Here is a 16108-nt window from a genome sequence, read left to right on the forward strand (position 1 = left end):
CTAACTAGGAGTACCTAGAGCGCCTCACCCCAGGTGGGTGGATTGGAACGAAATTATACAGATCTATTTTTATAACTGCTACAATTCAATCGTTCTATTATTATGAAAAAAAGTTTTTATTATATATTAAAATTTATTTTAGCAATTTTCGTATCAGTACCGCCAATAATATCGTTAGTAAGGGTTTATTTTCTTATCATAGCTAAACATTTTTAAAAGTAAAGCGTTTAACAAATATTGAATTATATCATGTTCATTCACACAATATTCGTTATATACTTATATTGTTAAACGCATACATGTAAAATTAATAAGAAGCGGAACCGCGGATTGATGTAGTCGTTCGGCCGGCCATATTTCCATTCATCTTTATTTTCGAATAACATTAAAACGTAAAACAAATTTAAAAATTAGAAATAGACACTCGGTTGGAATGAAGTTGTTTTTGATACACATTATGTATTAAATAACGCACCCAATGGAATAAAATATCAACGTTTGAAAATAATTGAATAATACTGACAAAATTGTTATTGAAATCCCATGTGAATTAAAACAATAACAAGAAACGGAAACTTTACTTGAAGCCGTGTAAAAGATCTGCGTTCTAAAATTAAAATTTGCAGTTTCAACTTTATTTACAATCGCGATCAGCAAGTCAAAATTTATGGCTGTTCGAAAAGTCTAAATGAATCGGAGGTATGGAGTTTTGTAACTTTTGCTATCATTTAATTACTTATATTACTCACCTCCGCTTAGCCATCAGTACGAGGAGCAGTGCAGACACGGCAAGTGCGGCGAGAGCAGCAAAAGCGAGCGACAGTGCTCCGAGCACGCGGTCTGCGCTGTCGCCGTTACTGACTGTGCTTGTTGGAATCCCTTCAGTCTGGAAAGCCACCGGCCGTCGGAGACGTTCTGTGTTTCGATTTAAGAACAAATTTCCATGTTTCATTTGATATCTCTTTACTTTTATTGGTATAGGTAAGACAAGTCAGTTGTTAGAACATCTGAATCTTAACAGAAGATTGTAGGTTCACAAATTTATGCATCCTCAAATTCGAGTAAAACTTCGAGTAGAATTTTCATGTGATAAATTTTTGTTTTTAATTTCATTGTTTTCCTTTGGCGCCAAGCCTCGTGCTCGTACATAATGACAACATAAACATCCTAAGGAAACCAGATACGCATGTATCAGGTGACAATCTGACAAATATGTATCCAAAAATCTTTATTGGAACTAAATTGCTTAGTGGGATAATCTCCTAACCTGGGATCTTTGCAAGACATTGCTTCATTGGTGTTATTGGCATATTTCACAGAAGTTTGATACATTTATTTTCTGTATCACAAGTAGGTTTCCTACCTCCGGAATGTGTCGTGGTAGCTGCATATATCACAGCTTGTTGTCGACTGGAATCTGTAGCCGTCCATAGTTTTAGAGCGTACCACGTGCCTACCGCCAGTCCTCCGATCACTACCTATTGGAATTGTTGGTGTGTTACTTACCATACATAATAATCTACGCGATTACCATGACATGAATATTGTCCACACAATAATATTCAACGATATTTATAGCTATAGATAATTTAATAGTCAAGATACTAAGATCGTATTAAAATATGTTAATACAAAATATACAGATTGTGATGTGATTGTGATGTTTCAGTATAGCGCCATAGCTTATCGATACTATTTTCATTAGTGGTTCGTATTTCTCGACTTCTGACTAATTAAGTATCAGTACTTTGGTTATTTATGCTTGAGGCATTCTACTTAGAGTTGTGTATTTTGTAACTCGATAATTATGTATATACATTCTGTTTATTTTTTAATTAAATTATGCAGAAAGCTGACGTATATGTTTATCTATCACACTAAATATAATGGGTAGTTTACCTTCGAATATAGTATTTTATAACAAGAAGGGGCGAAAAGATAAAGCTAACTATACAAACTTTCATTCTGATCTTACCTCTCGGTGATGGTGCAAAGAGGTGAGGTCTGCGTCCCTCCAGACTAGTCCGGCGTCTGCTCGCCTCCACTGCAGACGCACGAGCCTCGCGGAGCAGCGCACGGCTCTGCGCGCGTCGAGTGCGAGCGCGCTGCTGTTGCTCCACACGGCCGCCTCGGCACCCTCTTCTCGATCACTCTCTGGATTTCCTCCGCCTTCCCACACTAGTACTGGACGATGTTGATTGGAATTATTTATTATATTGGTACAATATTTTTGTTGTGTAACATCTTCAATCTCTTTTTACTTGCAATCTGTAGGAGTGATTTCATGAAAAGTTACGGAAGTGTGTATCAGGAAGCCGATTTCGCTCTAGTTGGCGGTCAGATGATACCAACACATTTTTCGAGAGGTTATAAGTTAATTTTGCCTATTACCAGATGAAATATCACGTTGTATGTATGCTTTATATACGACATTGCGTATTATTCATTACAAAGCGAAAAACAATAATAAAACAAATAGCATGTTGTAAAATCCTTCATTAACAAATCTGAAATTATATGTTAAGCATTGTGTGGACAAAAAAATTCATCAGTACTTTCTATGCTTGAATATTACCTGGAGGTTTCGTCCGAACAAGTAAGGGGGCAGATGGTGGTGAAGAGCCAGCTCTCGAATGCGCGACAGCCTTGACTGAATATGTTGCTCCACATGATAGGGCTCTCAGCACCACACTAGCTGCTTCTCCACCTGCTTCTATTTTACGTTCTTCTTCACCTCGGGAGCTAGTGGGTTCCGCACCCTCACCGCTGTCATCACGGACGCGTACCCAGAAGATGGTAAAACCTATTACAAATTAAGAGACTAGTTAGTTTCTAAAAGCAACATTACCTTACATTCGTATTTAAGCTATTTAAACTTCTTTAGTTTAAAACTATTGTTTACTTCTATTATATTTAAATTTAATAGAGATGTTTGGTGAAACTACTTTAACAATTTTTGTAAGTCAAAATCATATCTGGCTAAATGGAGGCCAAGAGATTCAAGAGATGATTTCTTAGACGATGCTTACCATGTGGGGGAGCAGCAGGGTGGTGTGTGGTACGCCAGGCGAGGCGCGCCAGGGTGTGTGCGGCGCGTTCGAGCACGAGTGCGGGCGCGGCGGGTGGCGCGGCGCACTCCACGCGGTACGTCACCTCCTCGGAGCCGAAGGAATTGCGCGCCGAGCACGTATAGTTGCCGCTCGTCAGCGCGTCCACTTCTAATACGAATAACCATTTATAATCAATAAAATAAAAATCGTCACAATCGATTTACACAATGGAAATAGGTAGTACGATTATCGCAACACTGACCATGTATAGCGAGATGTCCTTGCGGTGTGAGATGCGTCCGCGGGTCGTGTGTGACGGGCCGGTCTCCGCGCAGCCAGCGCGCGCGCGGGGCCGGCTCCCCGCGCCACGCGCACGCGAGACGCAGCGGCCGCCCGCACTGCACGCGCGCCCACACGCCGAACGACAACAGTCTCACTGCCGCTAGGTACAACAAGATAGAAACTAAATTTATATGGGTGCAATATCAACGGCCAATAGACAGTTATTGTGAAGTTTTCCTTAAATATTTTGAATTAAGCTCCTTTCAACCATTTATTCTGTTTCGCAAAAAATTATGTAGGATAGACAAGAGAACAATATTACTATATTAAGTACATAAGTAACGAAAATTGCATGAAGATACCTTACCTCTAGAGGTAGTCGTGGCAGGCTGAGGTGCAGATGGTTCTCCCTCTCCAGCTGCAGAATGTGCTGCAACCCACGCTTCGTATGTAGCGCTTTCCGACAAAGACCTTAATTCCGTGAAACCGCCGAGACCGACTGACATTTCAACATCTTCCGCTTGAACAGTGGTTGTTTGTGGAGGACGGTCCCTTTAAAATAAAATCTTATTCGTACAAAAACACAAAACATATTTAAAATATTATTTGAAATGACTGAACATTATACCTTCCAAGTTCACGATAGAAGACGGTATAATACAAAATAGGTCCATTCGGCCGACCTGGGGGTAACCAGCTAACTGCCAAAGACGTAACGGATGTCGCGATCACTTTCACTGCAGCTGGTGGTCCTGGAGCTGCAAACAAGTCTTTCAATTTAAATAAGTAATTGAGAAATTTTTTGCTCATGCCTTCTCATCTCACAGCGATTGTATGAGTAAAACTTTAAGCAAATACAGCAGAGGAATGTTTACATAAAGCTCGTATGTATATAACAGCTCACCATCCTGCTGCGTAGTGCAGTGTATAGGATGAGCGGGCACGCCGTCGCCGGCGGCGGTGTAGGCCAGCGCCTGCACGGTGTAGTTGCTGTGCGGCCGCAGCGCCAGCAGCAAGGTCTCCACGCCCGCCACGCGCTTCACCTCCGCGCCCGCCGCCGCGCCCGCGCCGCCGCCTCGCACCTCCCACTCCAGCCAGTCTGTCGCTGCCGACAAACAACTGCCTTCGCTCAGCCAGGAAGGTGTGAGGATCGAGTGTGTCTCTAACGATACATTATATCAGTATATTCGGTATACTGATCATTTCGTCACCCTCTTACTTATATGTCATCCAATTCAAACAAGTGAAAAACAAGTTTCTCAATATATATTCTGTAATGTTTTGTATGTACGGAAAAATATTAATGTTTTTAAGAGAAAATGTGATTCTCATAACGTTGGTACAAGGAACAAACACAATCTTGTTACTCCTGTTACTCGACTGCATAGAGTCAGCAACTCTTTTGTGGGGCAATGTATACGCTTCTACAACAGGATCCCAGAAAGCGTTCAAAATGCTTCTGTTGTGTGCGAAAGGTTACTATACAATTAGTGAGTTTATGTTTGATAGCACACCTTGGGAATGAAACGATCGCCTCCTGGCTGTTTCTACTCATATACAATTATGTATATAATTAATTTGACGTAAAAAAAAAGTCCCGCTGAGTTTCTTTCGCCGGTTCTTCTCAGGTCAGGGTGTTTTCTTTTTCCGAACCGGTGGTAGTGTTTAACTTGACAATCAATAAGAAAGTGTAATACTTCTATATTGAATAAAGGAATTTGAGTTTGAGTTTGAGTGCGTTTTTCTTCATTATTCGCTCCTTTTGTTTGTAGTAAAATAAAATAATTATTGATATGGGTGTGTCCAAGTGAGTGAGTTTAAGCACGTACGTGAGTGAAGTGTATACTAATTATTCAAATAAAATTTGTCAGCATTACTTCTGTTTCCTCGTTAGTTTATCACAACTGTTGTCGTTGTAATTTTGAGAATAAGGCGTAGTTTCTACTTTACAATATTGTAAAAAAATTTAGTGTTTTATTAAAAGTTGTTAACATAGCTAATAAATAGCGAAAAAAATGATTGTTGTTGTTGTTCTTTCCTAATGAACATACTATAATTAAAGGATAATTTAATAAACACCTAAACTAAAACCACTCAGAATGAACCATATTTTTACACAAATTAGAAACATAATAACTAATATTTAAATGGTTGGTCATATTTTACCATAATTTACTCACTATGCTCCGGACGATAAAGCAGCTTGTATCCCAGGAGAGCACCGTGATGCGCATGAGCAGGGGGAGGAGACCATTCCACTTTGAGACTCTGAGGAGACACTGCGCGACAGCGGACGGCGCGCGGACCTTCCGATGGCACTACCCGAAAAAACATTATATTTTCATATATGTGTCGTATCATTGGATAATATTTCATTATGGTATTTTAAATGATGCCAAATATTTTTTTGTGATCTTTGTAGATATGTATGTATTACGAACATATTGTAACAAAAATCGGTAAATATACGAGGAAAATATCAAGTTTAGACTTATAAAAGTTACAATGTCAACGTATATGCTATTTGTAAAACTTAAACGGGAATCGTAAACAATTTAAAACTCTATTTAATTAGGACTCAAGTTATAAAATGATATGTCTATATATTATATATTCCTTGTATTTTTCCCTTACCACTCTCCTGAGTAAGAGTGTTAACAGGAGCTGTAGCTGGTCCAGCACCTGCACTATTAAACGCTCTGACGCTAACCGAATATCTAAAAGGGCAAACAAAAGTTCAATATTTCTTGACGTATTAGTAATCAATACACTTCAATAACCAACCACATTTTACAAATATCTTACCGCGTAAAATGTTCGAGACTTTCAATAGTATACTTGGTGACATGTCCCCTAACTGTGGCAAATTCCATTCCAACACTAGCACCGCCGGATAACGTACCGTCAGCGGCAGGCCACCACCATACCGTATATCCTAATAATTCACCATTCCATGCCGATGTTGGTGGTGCCTTGGATAAAAATAAAATTCCATTAAGTTTTGCAAAGTTACAAACTGGTTTAGAATTACTTTTTTTTTCATCAAAACTTACTTCAACATTATATAAAGTAAAAACGTTAAACTATTGTTTCATTAAAACGATGTTTGTTAATGAAGCTATCATGGAGTCATTTATTCAGTAGATGGATTTAGGATGTTTTTGCATTTGAGTACTAGGAAACAAAATATCCTACCTGCCACGCAAGTTCTATAGTGGACGGGCGCGGAGCGGACGCGCGCAGACTAACGGGCGCGCGTGCCGGCGGTTCGTGTGACGTCAGCGCCAGCAGTGCGCGCGTGTGTGCAGACGCGAATTGCGCCGTTACTGTGCGTGCGCGCACCAAGTACGCTGTCGCCGGCTCTAAGCCTGTTATCGTTGCGTCTTCCGTCCTACCACACGAAGTGAAGTATAATACTTTACGAACTTTATTGTAATGATTTTGATACCGTTTTTTAAATTTTAAAATACTTAAAAAGCAATAAGATTGTTTCAATCCATTGGAATTTTAACGCGCTTAAAAGTAACATCATCCTGCTTAAGCATTCAGGGAAAGCGAGATCTAATTCGAGTAGATATCTGGGATACGAGTTGGCATCTCTCCAAACTATCTGAGGTTCACCGAGTAGTTCATTATTGGAGAGTTCGAGCCATACACTCGCAATCGCAGACTGTGTCTTGAATAACTTTAAGTAGGCGCTTTTAAAGTATTTAGATTACCTACATATTTAATTAAAACTTACTCAGTATAAGAGTCCATGGTGTGAGCATTGACGGAGACGTTATGTGTGTCGGCGTCTCTCCAAGCATCGGGATTAGTAGAGTCGTGCCTGCGATATTGCACTACATAGCCCAGCACCGGGGAGTTCCCGTCGTAAGGTCTTCGCCATTGTAAGCGGATTGATCGCGATGTAGTGTCTAGTACTCGAAAATTGGCCGGTGGTTCTGGTGGTTCTATAGAACAGTTGAATTTATTGTTATACAAGAATATATGTTTTAAGAAAGTAAGGTATGTAACACACTGTAAATTTCTCACAGATGGGCTAAATCCTCCTTTCCTTTTGAGGTAAATGGTTTATAACTTTTCCACTGTTGTATTTAAATCTTTTTTGCTTAATAGTGCAAATATGGCTGACTATAATACCATACATGCATCCTCATGATATTTTTCTTTAAAACCGAGATTAATATAAATACTAATTTAGCACATGAAATTTCAGAGGTGTTTGCGGGAGTTTGGATCAAAAATATTCGGTCAAGGGCTTATTCACGTGTCCTTAACACTATTACCCAGATGTCCCATGTTCCTGCCATGTTCATGTTTTTAATATGTAATTTAACGTAAGTTGTCAAACTAGAACTTAATTCATTTTCTGTGTATATATCTATAATAATATTTAGTGAGGTAATAAAAAGTGAAAAATTACTAAATCATTAACGTATACCAAAAGACGCAGCGCGTTCCTGAGTTATACTATAAAATAGGTGGCAGATAGCATTTACCGACGGTTATGCTCAATCGTGGGCAAACATTGTCGATATGCATACATCAATAATTAATTAATTGTATATAAATATAAATTAATAACACAACAGTATAAGAAAAAGATATATCAATCCATATATGTAAAGGTTTAACGTGCAAGGTACTCGTTCTGTAATATAAATCCGAGTTCCTTTTAAATTTTTCAATTAAAAAATTCAATTCTCACGGCGGAAAAACTTAATAGATAAGGCGTGTAATCTATACATTATGAACATAACATACAACGCCCAACCGAGTTCGTAATCGTAGGCAATAAAAGCAATTTGATCACAATGTTTTATCTACACCCCATTCCAATTGGAGGAGGACTAAAGATATACAAACCTTATATTTAAATATATCATGGGATATACTAAAAGTTCTGCTATGTAATGCGCTACAAACAGTTCTTGAATACAATACTTTTTTTAATTCATTTCATCGAATACTTATTGGGCGTTACAGAAAAATAGGCCGCGCTCGGACCTCACATCCTTTGTGAGGTTAGGTCCAAAAAATCGTTATAAAATATGAAAAAGGCTATTCTGTAAAATCGAAGACGAAAGTGATCTTAGTATTGTATTTTTTAATATTTAAATGTAAATAAAAAATATGATATGGATAGGTTAAGAAATAAATACAAATAATAACAAACTAAGAGCGTATTTTTAATTTTTATTTTGTTATTCAAAAGGTTTTTCGTTTTTGCAAGAGTTATATATGATGAAATATAAGTGATGTTAAGTTTTACCGATAAAATTACCTAGAAAAAAAGGGATCAATGAGGCTAAGCGATGAATATGATAACAAAAATAATAATGTACTATAAAACACTAACTAAAAACTCCTTCGAGTGGTGTAATTAAAGTTAAAAAGGCTTAACTATATTTTAGTGGTTTACACGGTAAATAAGCTGGAGTAAGCTGTTATACGCTTTGCTTGTTTACATGAGCACTTCAAGCACCGTTCGCTCTGAGGAGCGAAAATACTGCCCAGAGACGCCCAACAACTTTCGTTGAGTTTATTAGTTTAATACGGTGGTTTCAAGGGGCTATGAAGTATCTTCGGACTTGTTTTTTAGATTTTGATCAGATTATTTTTATTTAAAGAAAAAAAAAACATCGCACTCTCAATTTACATATATACCACCGATCATCGACTGTTGGCTAACTAATCCCAAAATTTCGCACTTATAGAATTTCATCCAATGCGGTAATGTTGGTGTTTCCACAAGATTAATTATAAACAAAAATTAAGCACGTTGGTTTTTGCTCAGATCGAACCCGTAAAATTCAGTCAATATATTCTATCTGCAGGGCTATCTCAACTCATTATTATGATGATAATATATTTTAACGAAATACCTTTATTTTTACGCCTGACCTCCAGTAATAGTAAGGGGCAATAAAAGTCACAATAACCGTAAAGAATCGGGTGAGTGCGTGCCGGACACTCAATTTAGGGTCTGAGATAGATTTATTTTGCCAGTTGTACTTTTTTTTTAACTATTCGACCGATTACTTATAGCGACAAATCATAAAACAATATGTATAAAAAACAGTTTAGTTAAGTTATATTTAAATATAACAAATAGTTTTAAATAAGTATCAATATAGCAATGGTTAAAAAACCGCATAGCGATCACCGATGTAAGAAGTCGATCAAGGTTCGATCCTGACCGACCTGACATTTAAGCTTAATACAAGCTTCAAGCTTAAAAAGAGAGGTAGATATAAATAATTATTTGTCTCATTTTATGTCAGTTTTTATATTATTGATTTTTTGCTTTTTACAATTTTTATGTTAAATGAAAAAATCGTTAATACATATATATTAACGATTTTTTCCAGTGTGAGCCTTATTAATGAGTACGAAATAATTTAATTATTTCGTTTAATTTATTCGTAAAACATTGTGAAGTATATTGCATAAGGAATTAGTCTGGGAACATCCACTAACCTTGTACTCCGAGGTGTACGAAGTGGTCCGACCTGCCGTAGGGGTTGGACGCCTGACACCGATAAACACCAGAATCCCTCCTATCGGCTCTCTCAATTACCAGCTCACTGCGCAGTCCCTCCGCACTGCGAGTCTCTGATATACTCATCCTATTATTAACAATTTGGTTTTAACTAAATTAGTTTCATACATAAACATGTCATATTTATAAAATTAATATGGACACAAAAATAGTTAATATTGAAATTTATTGGCTGCAGCCGATGCGTCACCAACTTTGGGAATTAAGATGTTATGTCCTGTAGTTACACTAGCTCACTCATACTTTAAACCGGAACACAACAATATTAAGTATTTATTGCTATTTGACGGTAGAAGTCATCGCACCTACCCATTTGTATTTATCAACAAGCAAAAGCATGAGTATTTCTGCTAATGAATAAAAATATGATTATTATTCAAGGTAGAGAAAGTTAGTTTAAATAAAGTTGGAGATAATGTTAATTTTTTTTCAACTTGAATCTCGACAGTAAAAACTTATTGTTGTAAGAAATACCTGTAATCAGAATTCGGCAAAGCTCTCCCCGAATGGCTCCAAGTCATAGATAGAGGATTGTCGCCTCTCGCGACGCAAGCCAACCGCACCGTGTCTCCCAGCTTCGCTGTTACGTTTACTGATGGTGTTTCGAATCGCGCCGGTTCTATACGTTGAGCAAAAACTTCAGATGAAATTTAATATTTTTTTATATTTAATTAGTCTTCTTTGTTGATTATCCTCTTATTACAAATATGAACGAATGGAGTACCTAACACCTGCCAGTATCGAGGAGTTCTTTTCACTACCCCGAAAAGTGTATACAAATTTTTACGATGATTGGTTGAATTAAGGCGTGAAATCGTAACAAGCAAATAACAAACTCAATATGGCATTAATAATATTAGTAACGATTATCTAGTAACATTGGCCAAGGAAGTGCTATATTTCGTAGACAATCAAAGTATTGACAGCTGACTGAACATCACATAATCTATAGCTCAGAACGCTTTGACAGATCTCATGGCTCCATTGTTGAAATTGGTTGATACGTTTTAGCTCTAGGCAGAAACAAACAGGATAAATACAAACACTAGCTTCACAGCAGTCGTATTGATTAGGTTTTCGTCTCGTCAGTAGCTCAGCTACAACAGATTCCTCAGTAATAATTTCACTTGAATTATAATTGTTTAAAAAAAATGTAACCATTATTTTATGATGCGAATCCTCATTCTCATAATGCGAATCCGACATGACCGGAAAGAATTCTGGCGCAGGCTTTACGTGTTTTTCAAGGCACGGGAGTGTATTTCCACTTCCAGACTCTTGGCTATCACTGAGAATTTTCTGACAGAAAAACCCAATTACTTTTTATCGGCCCGATCTGGGGCTTGAACCCAGAACCTCAAGCCTTATATAAAACAATTAAGCCAACGAGGCAGTAGCGTATGACTATAGTCAATATATCTATTCTAAAAATGAGGAGACTTTTATATAAGGCCTAACTGAAAAACCGACGAAACCAATATACATAAGACTTATAATAAAAAATGCAACGCATCTCGAAGTTGGTTTTAGTATATACATATATCATTATAAGGAACTCTTAAATTTAAACTATTGACGTTACAAGCGATAATTTCATATTTGTATAAGTACATAAAAAGTAAAGAACTGACTTGAATTATTTACAAGTTATTTACAAGTTGGATAAGTTGAAGAACATAATACAAAGATTGTCGCCTCTCGCGACGCAAGCCAACCGCACCGTGTCTCCCAGCTTCGCCGTTACGTTTACTGATGGTGTTTCGAATCGCGCCGGTTCTATACGTTGAGCAAAAACTTCAGATGAAATTTAATATTTTTTTATATTTAATTACTACTTCTTTGTTGATTATCCTCTTATTACAAATATGAACGAATGGAGTACCTAACACCTGCCAGTATCGAGGAGTTCTTTTCACTACCCCGAAAAGTGTATACAAATTTTTACGATGATTGGTTGAATTAAGGCGTGAAATCGTAACAAGCAAATAACAAACTCAATATGGCATTAATAATATTAGTAACGATTATCTAGTAACATTGGCCAAGGAAGTGCTATATTTCGTAGACAATCAAAGTATTGACAGCTGACTGAACATCACATAATCTATAGCTCAGAACGCTTTGACAGATCTCATGGCTCCATTGTTGAAATTGGTTGATACGTTTTAGCTCTAGGCAGAAACAAACAGGATAAATACAAACACTAGCTTCACAGCAGTCGTATTGATTAGGTTTTCGTCTCGTCAGTAGCTCAGCTACAACAGATTCCTCAGTAATAATTTCACTTGAATTATAATTGTTTAAAAAAAATGTAACCATTATTTTATGATGCGAATCCTCATTCTCATAATGCGAATCCGACATGACCGGAAAGAATTCTGGCGCAGGCTTTACGTGTTTTTCAAGGCACGGGAGTGTATTTCCACTTCCAGACTCTTGGCTATCACTGAGAATTTTCTGACAGAAAAACCCAATTACTTTTTATCGGCCCGATCTGGGGCTTGAACCCAGAACCTCAAGCCTTATATAAAACAATTAAGCCAACGAGGCAGTAGCGTATGACTATAGTCAATATATCTATTCTAAAAATGAGGAGACTTTTATATAAGGCCTAACTGAAAAACCGACGAAACCAATATACATAAGACTTATAATAAAAAATGCAACGCATCTCGAAGTTGGTTTTAGTATATACATATATCATTATAAGGAACTCTTAAATTTAAACTATTGACGTTACAAGCGATAATTTCATATTTGTATAAGTACATAAAAAGTAAAGAACTGACTTGAATTATTTACAAGTTATTTACAAGTTGGATAAGTTGAAGAACATAATACAAAGAAAAAGTATTCTATAGTGAAAGGACTTTAAAATATTTTTTGTTGTATAATAACGACGTAAACCTTTAATGTACCATACAAAGTCAGGCAGATTCGCTTGTTTATTGATAAATGATAAGGATAAAGCGATACTTCGATAGTATCGCTATGAACATAAAATGTAAAGGGCTCGACGATGCGGTCTTGTGGTTTTATGAATCCAATCTTCGACTTTTAGGTTCTCGTAAAAATATAGGCCAAATAAAACGTGGCAATAATCTTAGTATGCAGATGGAAGACATATCCCAAAACATATTAAACGACATTTTCGTTACTCGGTAAATAAAAAGCGAGGAAGAAACTCGGAATACTGCTAAGAGTCGGGATTAAGTGTCACAAATCGCTTGCGCCATTATGTTTCCATTTAGTACATTAACGCAAACGCAGATATGAAAAGAGGGTTACAATTTTTTATAGTAAATGCATTTAATACTTACCGTTAACGTGTATCGTTAGAGTTTTAGACAGGGCCGGTGCTACGCCATTTTCTGCCCTACAGCGATATTTTCCAGAATGTTCCGCGCGGGCCGACTCGAGCCTCAACGAGCCATTACCGAGCACTACCGGATCAGATACTCCACCCAAAGCCGTCTCTGTACTACCTTATAATTGAAGATAAATGTTTCTGGATACTTAAAAGTTTTTATACATTTTAACTAAAAAATATTGTTTACATTTAAAAATGCCTATATTATTTTATAGCAAAAATAAATTGTTTATTAAATAAAATGTGCCTACCAGTAAACTTTGTCCAATATATTGCGGGTGGTGGATGGCCCCTTGCTTCGCAGCTGACTGTTAGTGATCCATTCAACAGCACAGCACCATCCAACGGCTCTATTTGCCAATATGGCGGAACTATTGACAAAGAAATATAAATTTAGGATTTTTCTATTCACATGGAAGACAATGGTGCGTCTATAACATTTTACATTGATGAATTTGAGAAAATAACTAAAATATGATTTCGAAATATTTTTATTCTTACCCTTAATGGCTAGCTCGGCGGACATGTTTGCCTTCCCGGCGGTGTTGGTGACGACGCAAGTGTAGACGCCGCTGTGCGCTGCGGTCAGACTCTTGAACAGGAGCATGCTGTAGAACTCAGCACCTCGCTCGTCCACCTTTGTGTCATTATATACTAGTGTCCATTATTATAATAATTTTCGCGATTTATCATCTCTCCAGATTTTTGTAAAGTTTTTAATTCAGTCTGCGATAATTATCCATAAACAATTGTGGAAGTTTTCACATGCAGCAATTAATATGACGGAAAATTTAATATATCCGATCGTTAAGAGTGGGTTATAAACCAAAATTACGAATATTTGACTTGATTTCGGATGGGTAAATCTATCTCAAAGTAAACAATGAAATATTGTCGGTAAAATATTCAACTGACTGGCTGAATTTGATGTGTAATGTAAAATATAAAAAATATCGATAAAACAAACTCACAAAGAAACTTCGAACCTTTAAACATATATTTTGTTTTAATTTATGGTATAGTTTATTGAGACATAAACTAGATAATTAATTATAATTACAGATTATACAGGCGTGTCTTTAGCGATTTTTCCTTAATCTGACGAAAAGTGGGATTAGATTATTTTTAATCGCAAGACCTTATTTTTAAACAAAAAATTATAATACGAGCGGCCTCGAAGTAGAATATTTAGTCGCCATTGCAATGGATACATTGAACAACCACAAGTATACAAGTGGACTAGCTTCATCTAGTATACCATTTATATACTTATAGGAATTTAAAACAGTATGGGAATATACTGATAGTTTAATACTTTGAAGACTTTGCGGTTAATTGTATGTATGAGTATGTTGTACTCGTTGGTATGGTTAGTATGGGTATATAGTATCGTTTATATGGCGGTAAGTACGCTGTCACTTAGACATTAGAACAATTAATTGTTGTCAAAAACAACTTTAGCTTTGATATTGTGTCATAGCTAAAGTTGTTTTTTTTTTAATCCACGTAATCGAATAAATCTTTATAATTACATAAAACACAATATGTTTCTAATTGACATGAAGTAATATCGTAATTTTAATTACTCATTGAAATAGGCAATATTTAAGATGATTAGTAAATAATAAACTAGTTAGTTTACTAAAGTTACTCCGTTAAACTACGGTGTTAAATGAAATAATTCATTCTGGTAGATATTTTTCACGCTACTCAATTGTATCAATCGATATATATCCAATAATACCTTAATAGCTGTTTAATATTTTGAAATCCTTAATCGAAGGTAAACTGATTATTCAAATATATGCTTAAGATGTAAATGATTAAAATAAATATATTGATGTATAATAATATATATGACAAATTGTACTCATGGCTCAGGTTGAGGTCCAGCGGCCATGCGGCGAACGTGCTGTCAAAGATTGTAATCATTGCCACAGCTTTGTTAGAAAAACTAAATAACTTTAATTTAGCCCCTCTCGGAATTAGACCGCCTTGGGTTAACGTAGCCGTTTACGTAGCCTTATCTAGCTGCAGCTAACTTAGCAACTATGCCAAGGAAGCATCAAGGAAGTGCACAGTCAAATTGAATACATACATACATTAGAAGTTTTGGAGTAGCGACGTACACAGATTGAATCTGAAAATGTTCTTGCAGACTAACGGATATATGACTTACCTGAAGCACGCTAGATATAGGCATCTGATCCTTGAGCCAAGAAAAGTAGACAGGCATGTCTCCGGAGGTGACGGTGCAGGTGAGTTGTGATCGGTCGCCCGCGCGCAGGCCGGGCGGGAACACGATGGGCGACAGCACGGGCGGTGACACGACGTTCATTTGCACCTAGAGTCAATAGTTCGTGAACAATTTTCTACTTCACAGCCGATGACCGATGACTCCAATTTTATTTTTCCACGCTGTAGCGCCACGTCACTTGGAAATTGAAAATCAAGTCTAATCTTAAGATAAATTAGTTTTTTTTTCTACTTATCGACACAGTAAATATCTTATACAATTTTCAAGTTATTCTATCATCCATCTAATCTGAATCCAACTAATTTGTACAAACGTACCAAAAGAAAAAAGGTTTCCGAGAGAGGCGCACTCACAATGACAAACAAAGTAATATATGACAATTTTAAGAATTCTTATTTAAAGCATTTAATTGTATCAAAAATGACCTCTGAGTTAACTTATTAATTTGCAATTTAAGCCAGAATAAATAACACATTGGCAATTAACTACATTATATAATGTTCAAATTATAATGAAATCAAATTCATAAATCTTTACCAGTTTTACGTAAACTTATTAAAAAATATATCCATCATAATATTTCA

General features: G+C 36.5%; 1 protein-coding gene across 1 annotated transcript in view; it reads right to left on the reverse strand.

The window, feature by feature from the left end:
• The window catches only part of LOC125070901 (Down syndrome cell adhesion molecule-like protein Dscam2), a 63247-nt gene that overhangs the window by 12859 nt on the left and 34280 nt on the right, over nt 1-16108 (reverse strand). The window contains exons 10-29 of the mRNA XM_047680908.1: nt 15447-15611; nt 13769-13904; nt 13519-13638; nt 13218-13382; nt 10372-10516; nt 9816-9964; nt 7075-7285; nt 6528-6723; nt 6138-6304; nt 5967-6049; nt 5513-5650; nt 4237-4437; nt 3961-4090; nt 3700-3884; nt 3313-3492; nt 3030-3218; nt 2576-2803; nt 1976-2184; nt 1364-1478; nt 750-915 (exon numbers count right to left, since the gene is read on the reverse strand). Of these exons, the coding sequence (XP_047536864.1) occupies nt 750-915; nt 1364-1478; nt 1976-2184; nt 2576-2803; nt 3030-3218; nt 3313-3492; nt 3700-3884; nt 3961-4090; nt 4237-4437; nt 5513-5650; nt 5967-6049; nt 6138-6304; nt 6528-6723; nt 7075-7285; nt 9816-9964; nt 10372-10516; nt 13218-13382; nt 13519-13638; nt 13769-13904; nt 15447-15611 (3278 nt within the window). The remainder of the gene's footprint in view (nt 1-749; nt 916-1363; nt 1479-1975; nt 2185-2575; nt 2804-3029; nt 3219-3312; nt 3493-3699; nt 3885-3960; nt 4091-4236; nt 4438-5512; nt 5651-5966; nt 6050-6137; nt 6305-6527; nt 6724-7074; nt 7286-9815; nt 9965-10371; nt 10517-13217; nt 13383-13518; nt 13639-13768; nt 13905-15446; nt 15612-16108) is intronic.

This window comes from Vanessa atalanta, chromosome 18, assembly GCF_905147765.1.
Source record: "Vanessa atalanta chromosome 18, ilVanAtal1.2, whole genome shotgun sequence".
Lineage (NCBI taxonomy): Eukaryota > Metazoa > Arthropoda > Insecta > Lepidoptera > Nymphalidae > Vanessa > Vanessa atalanta.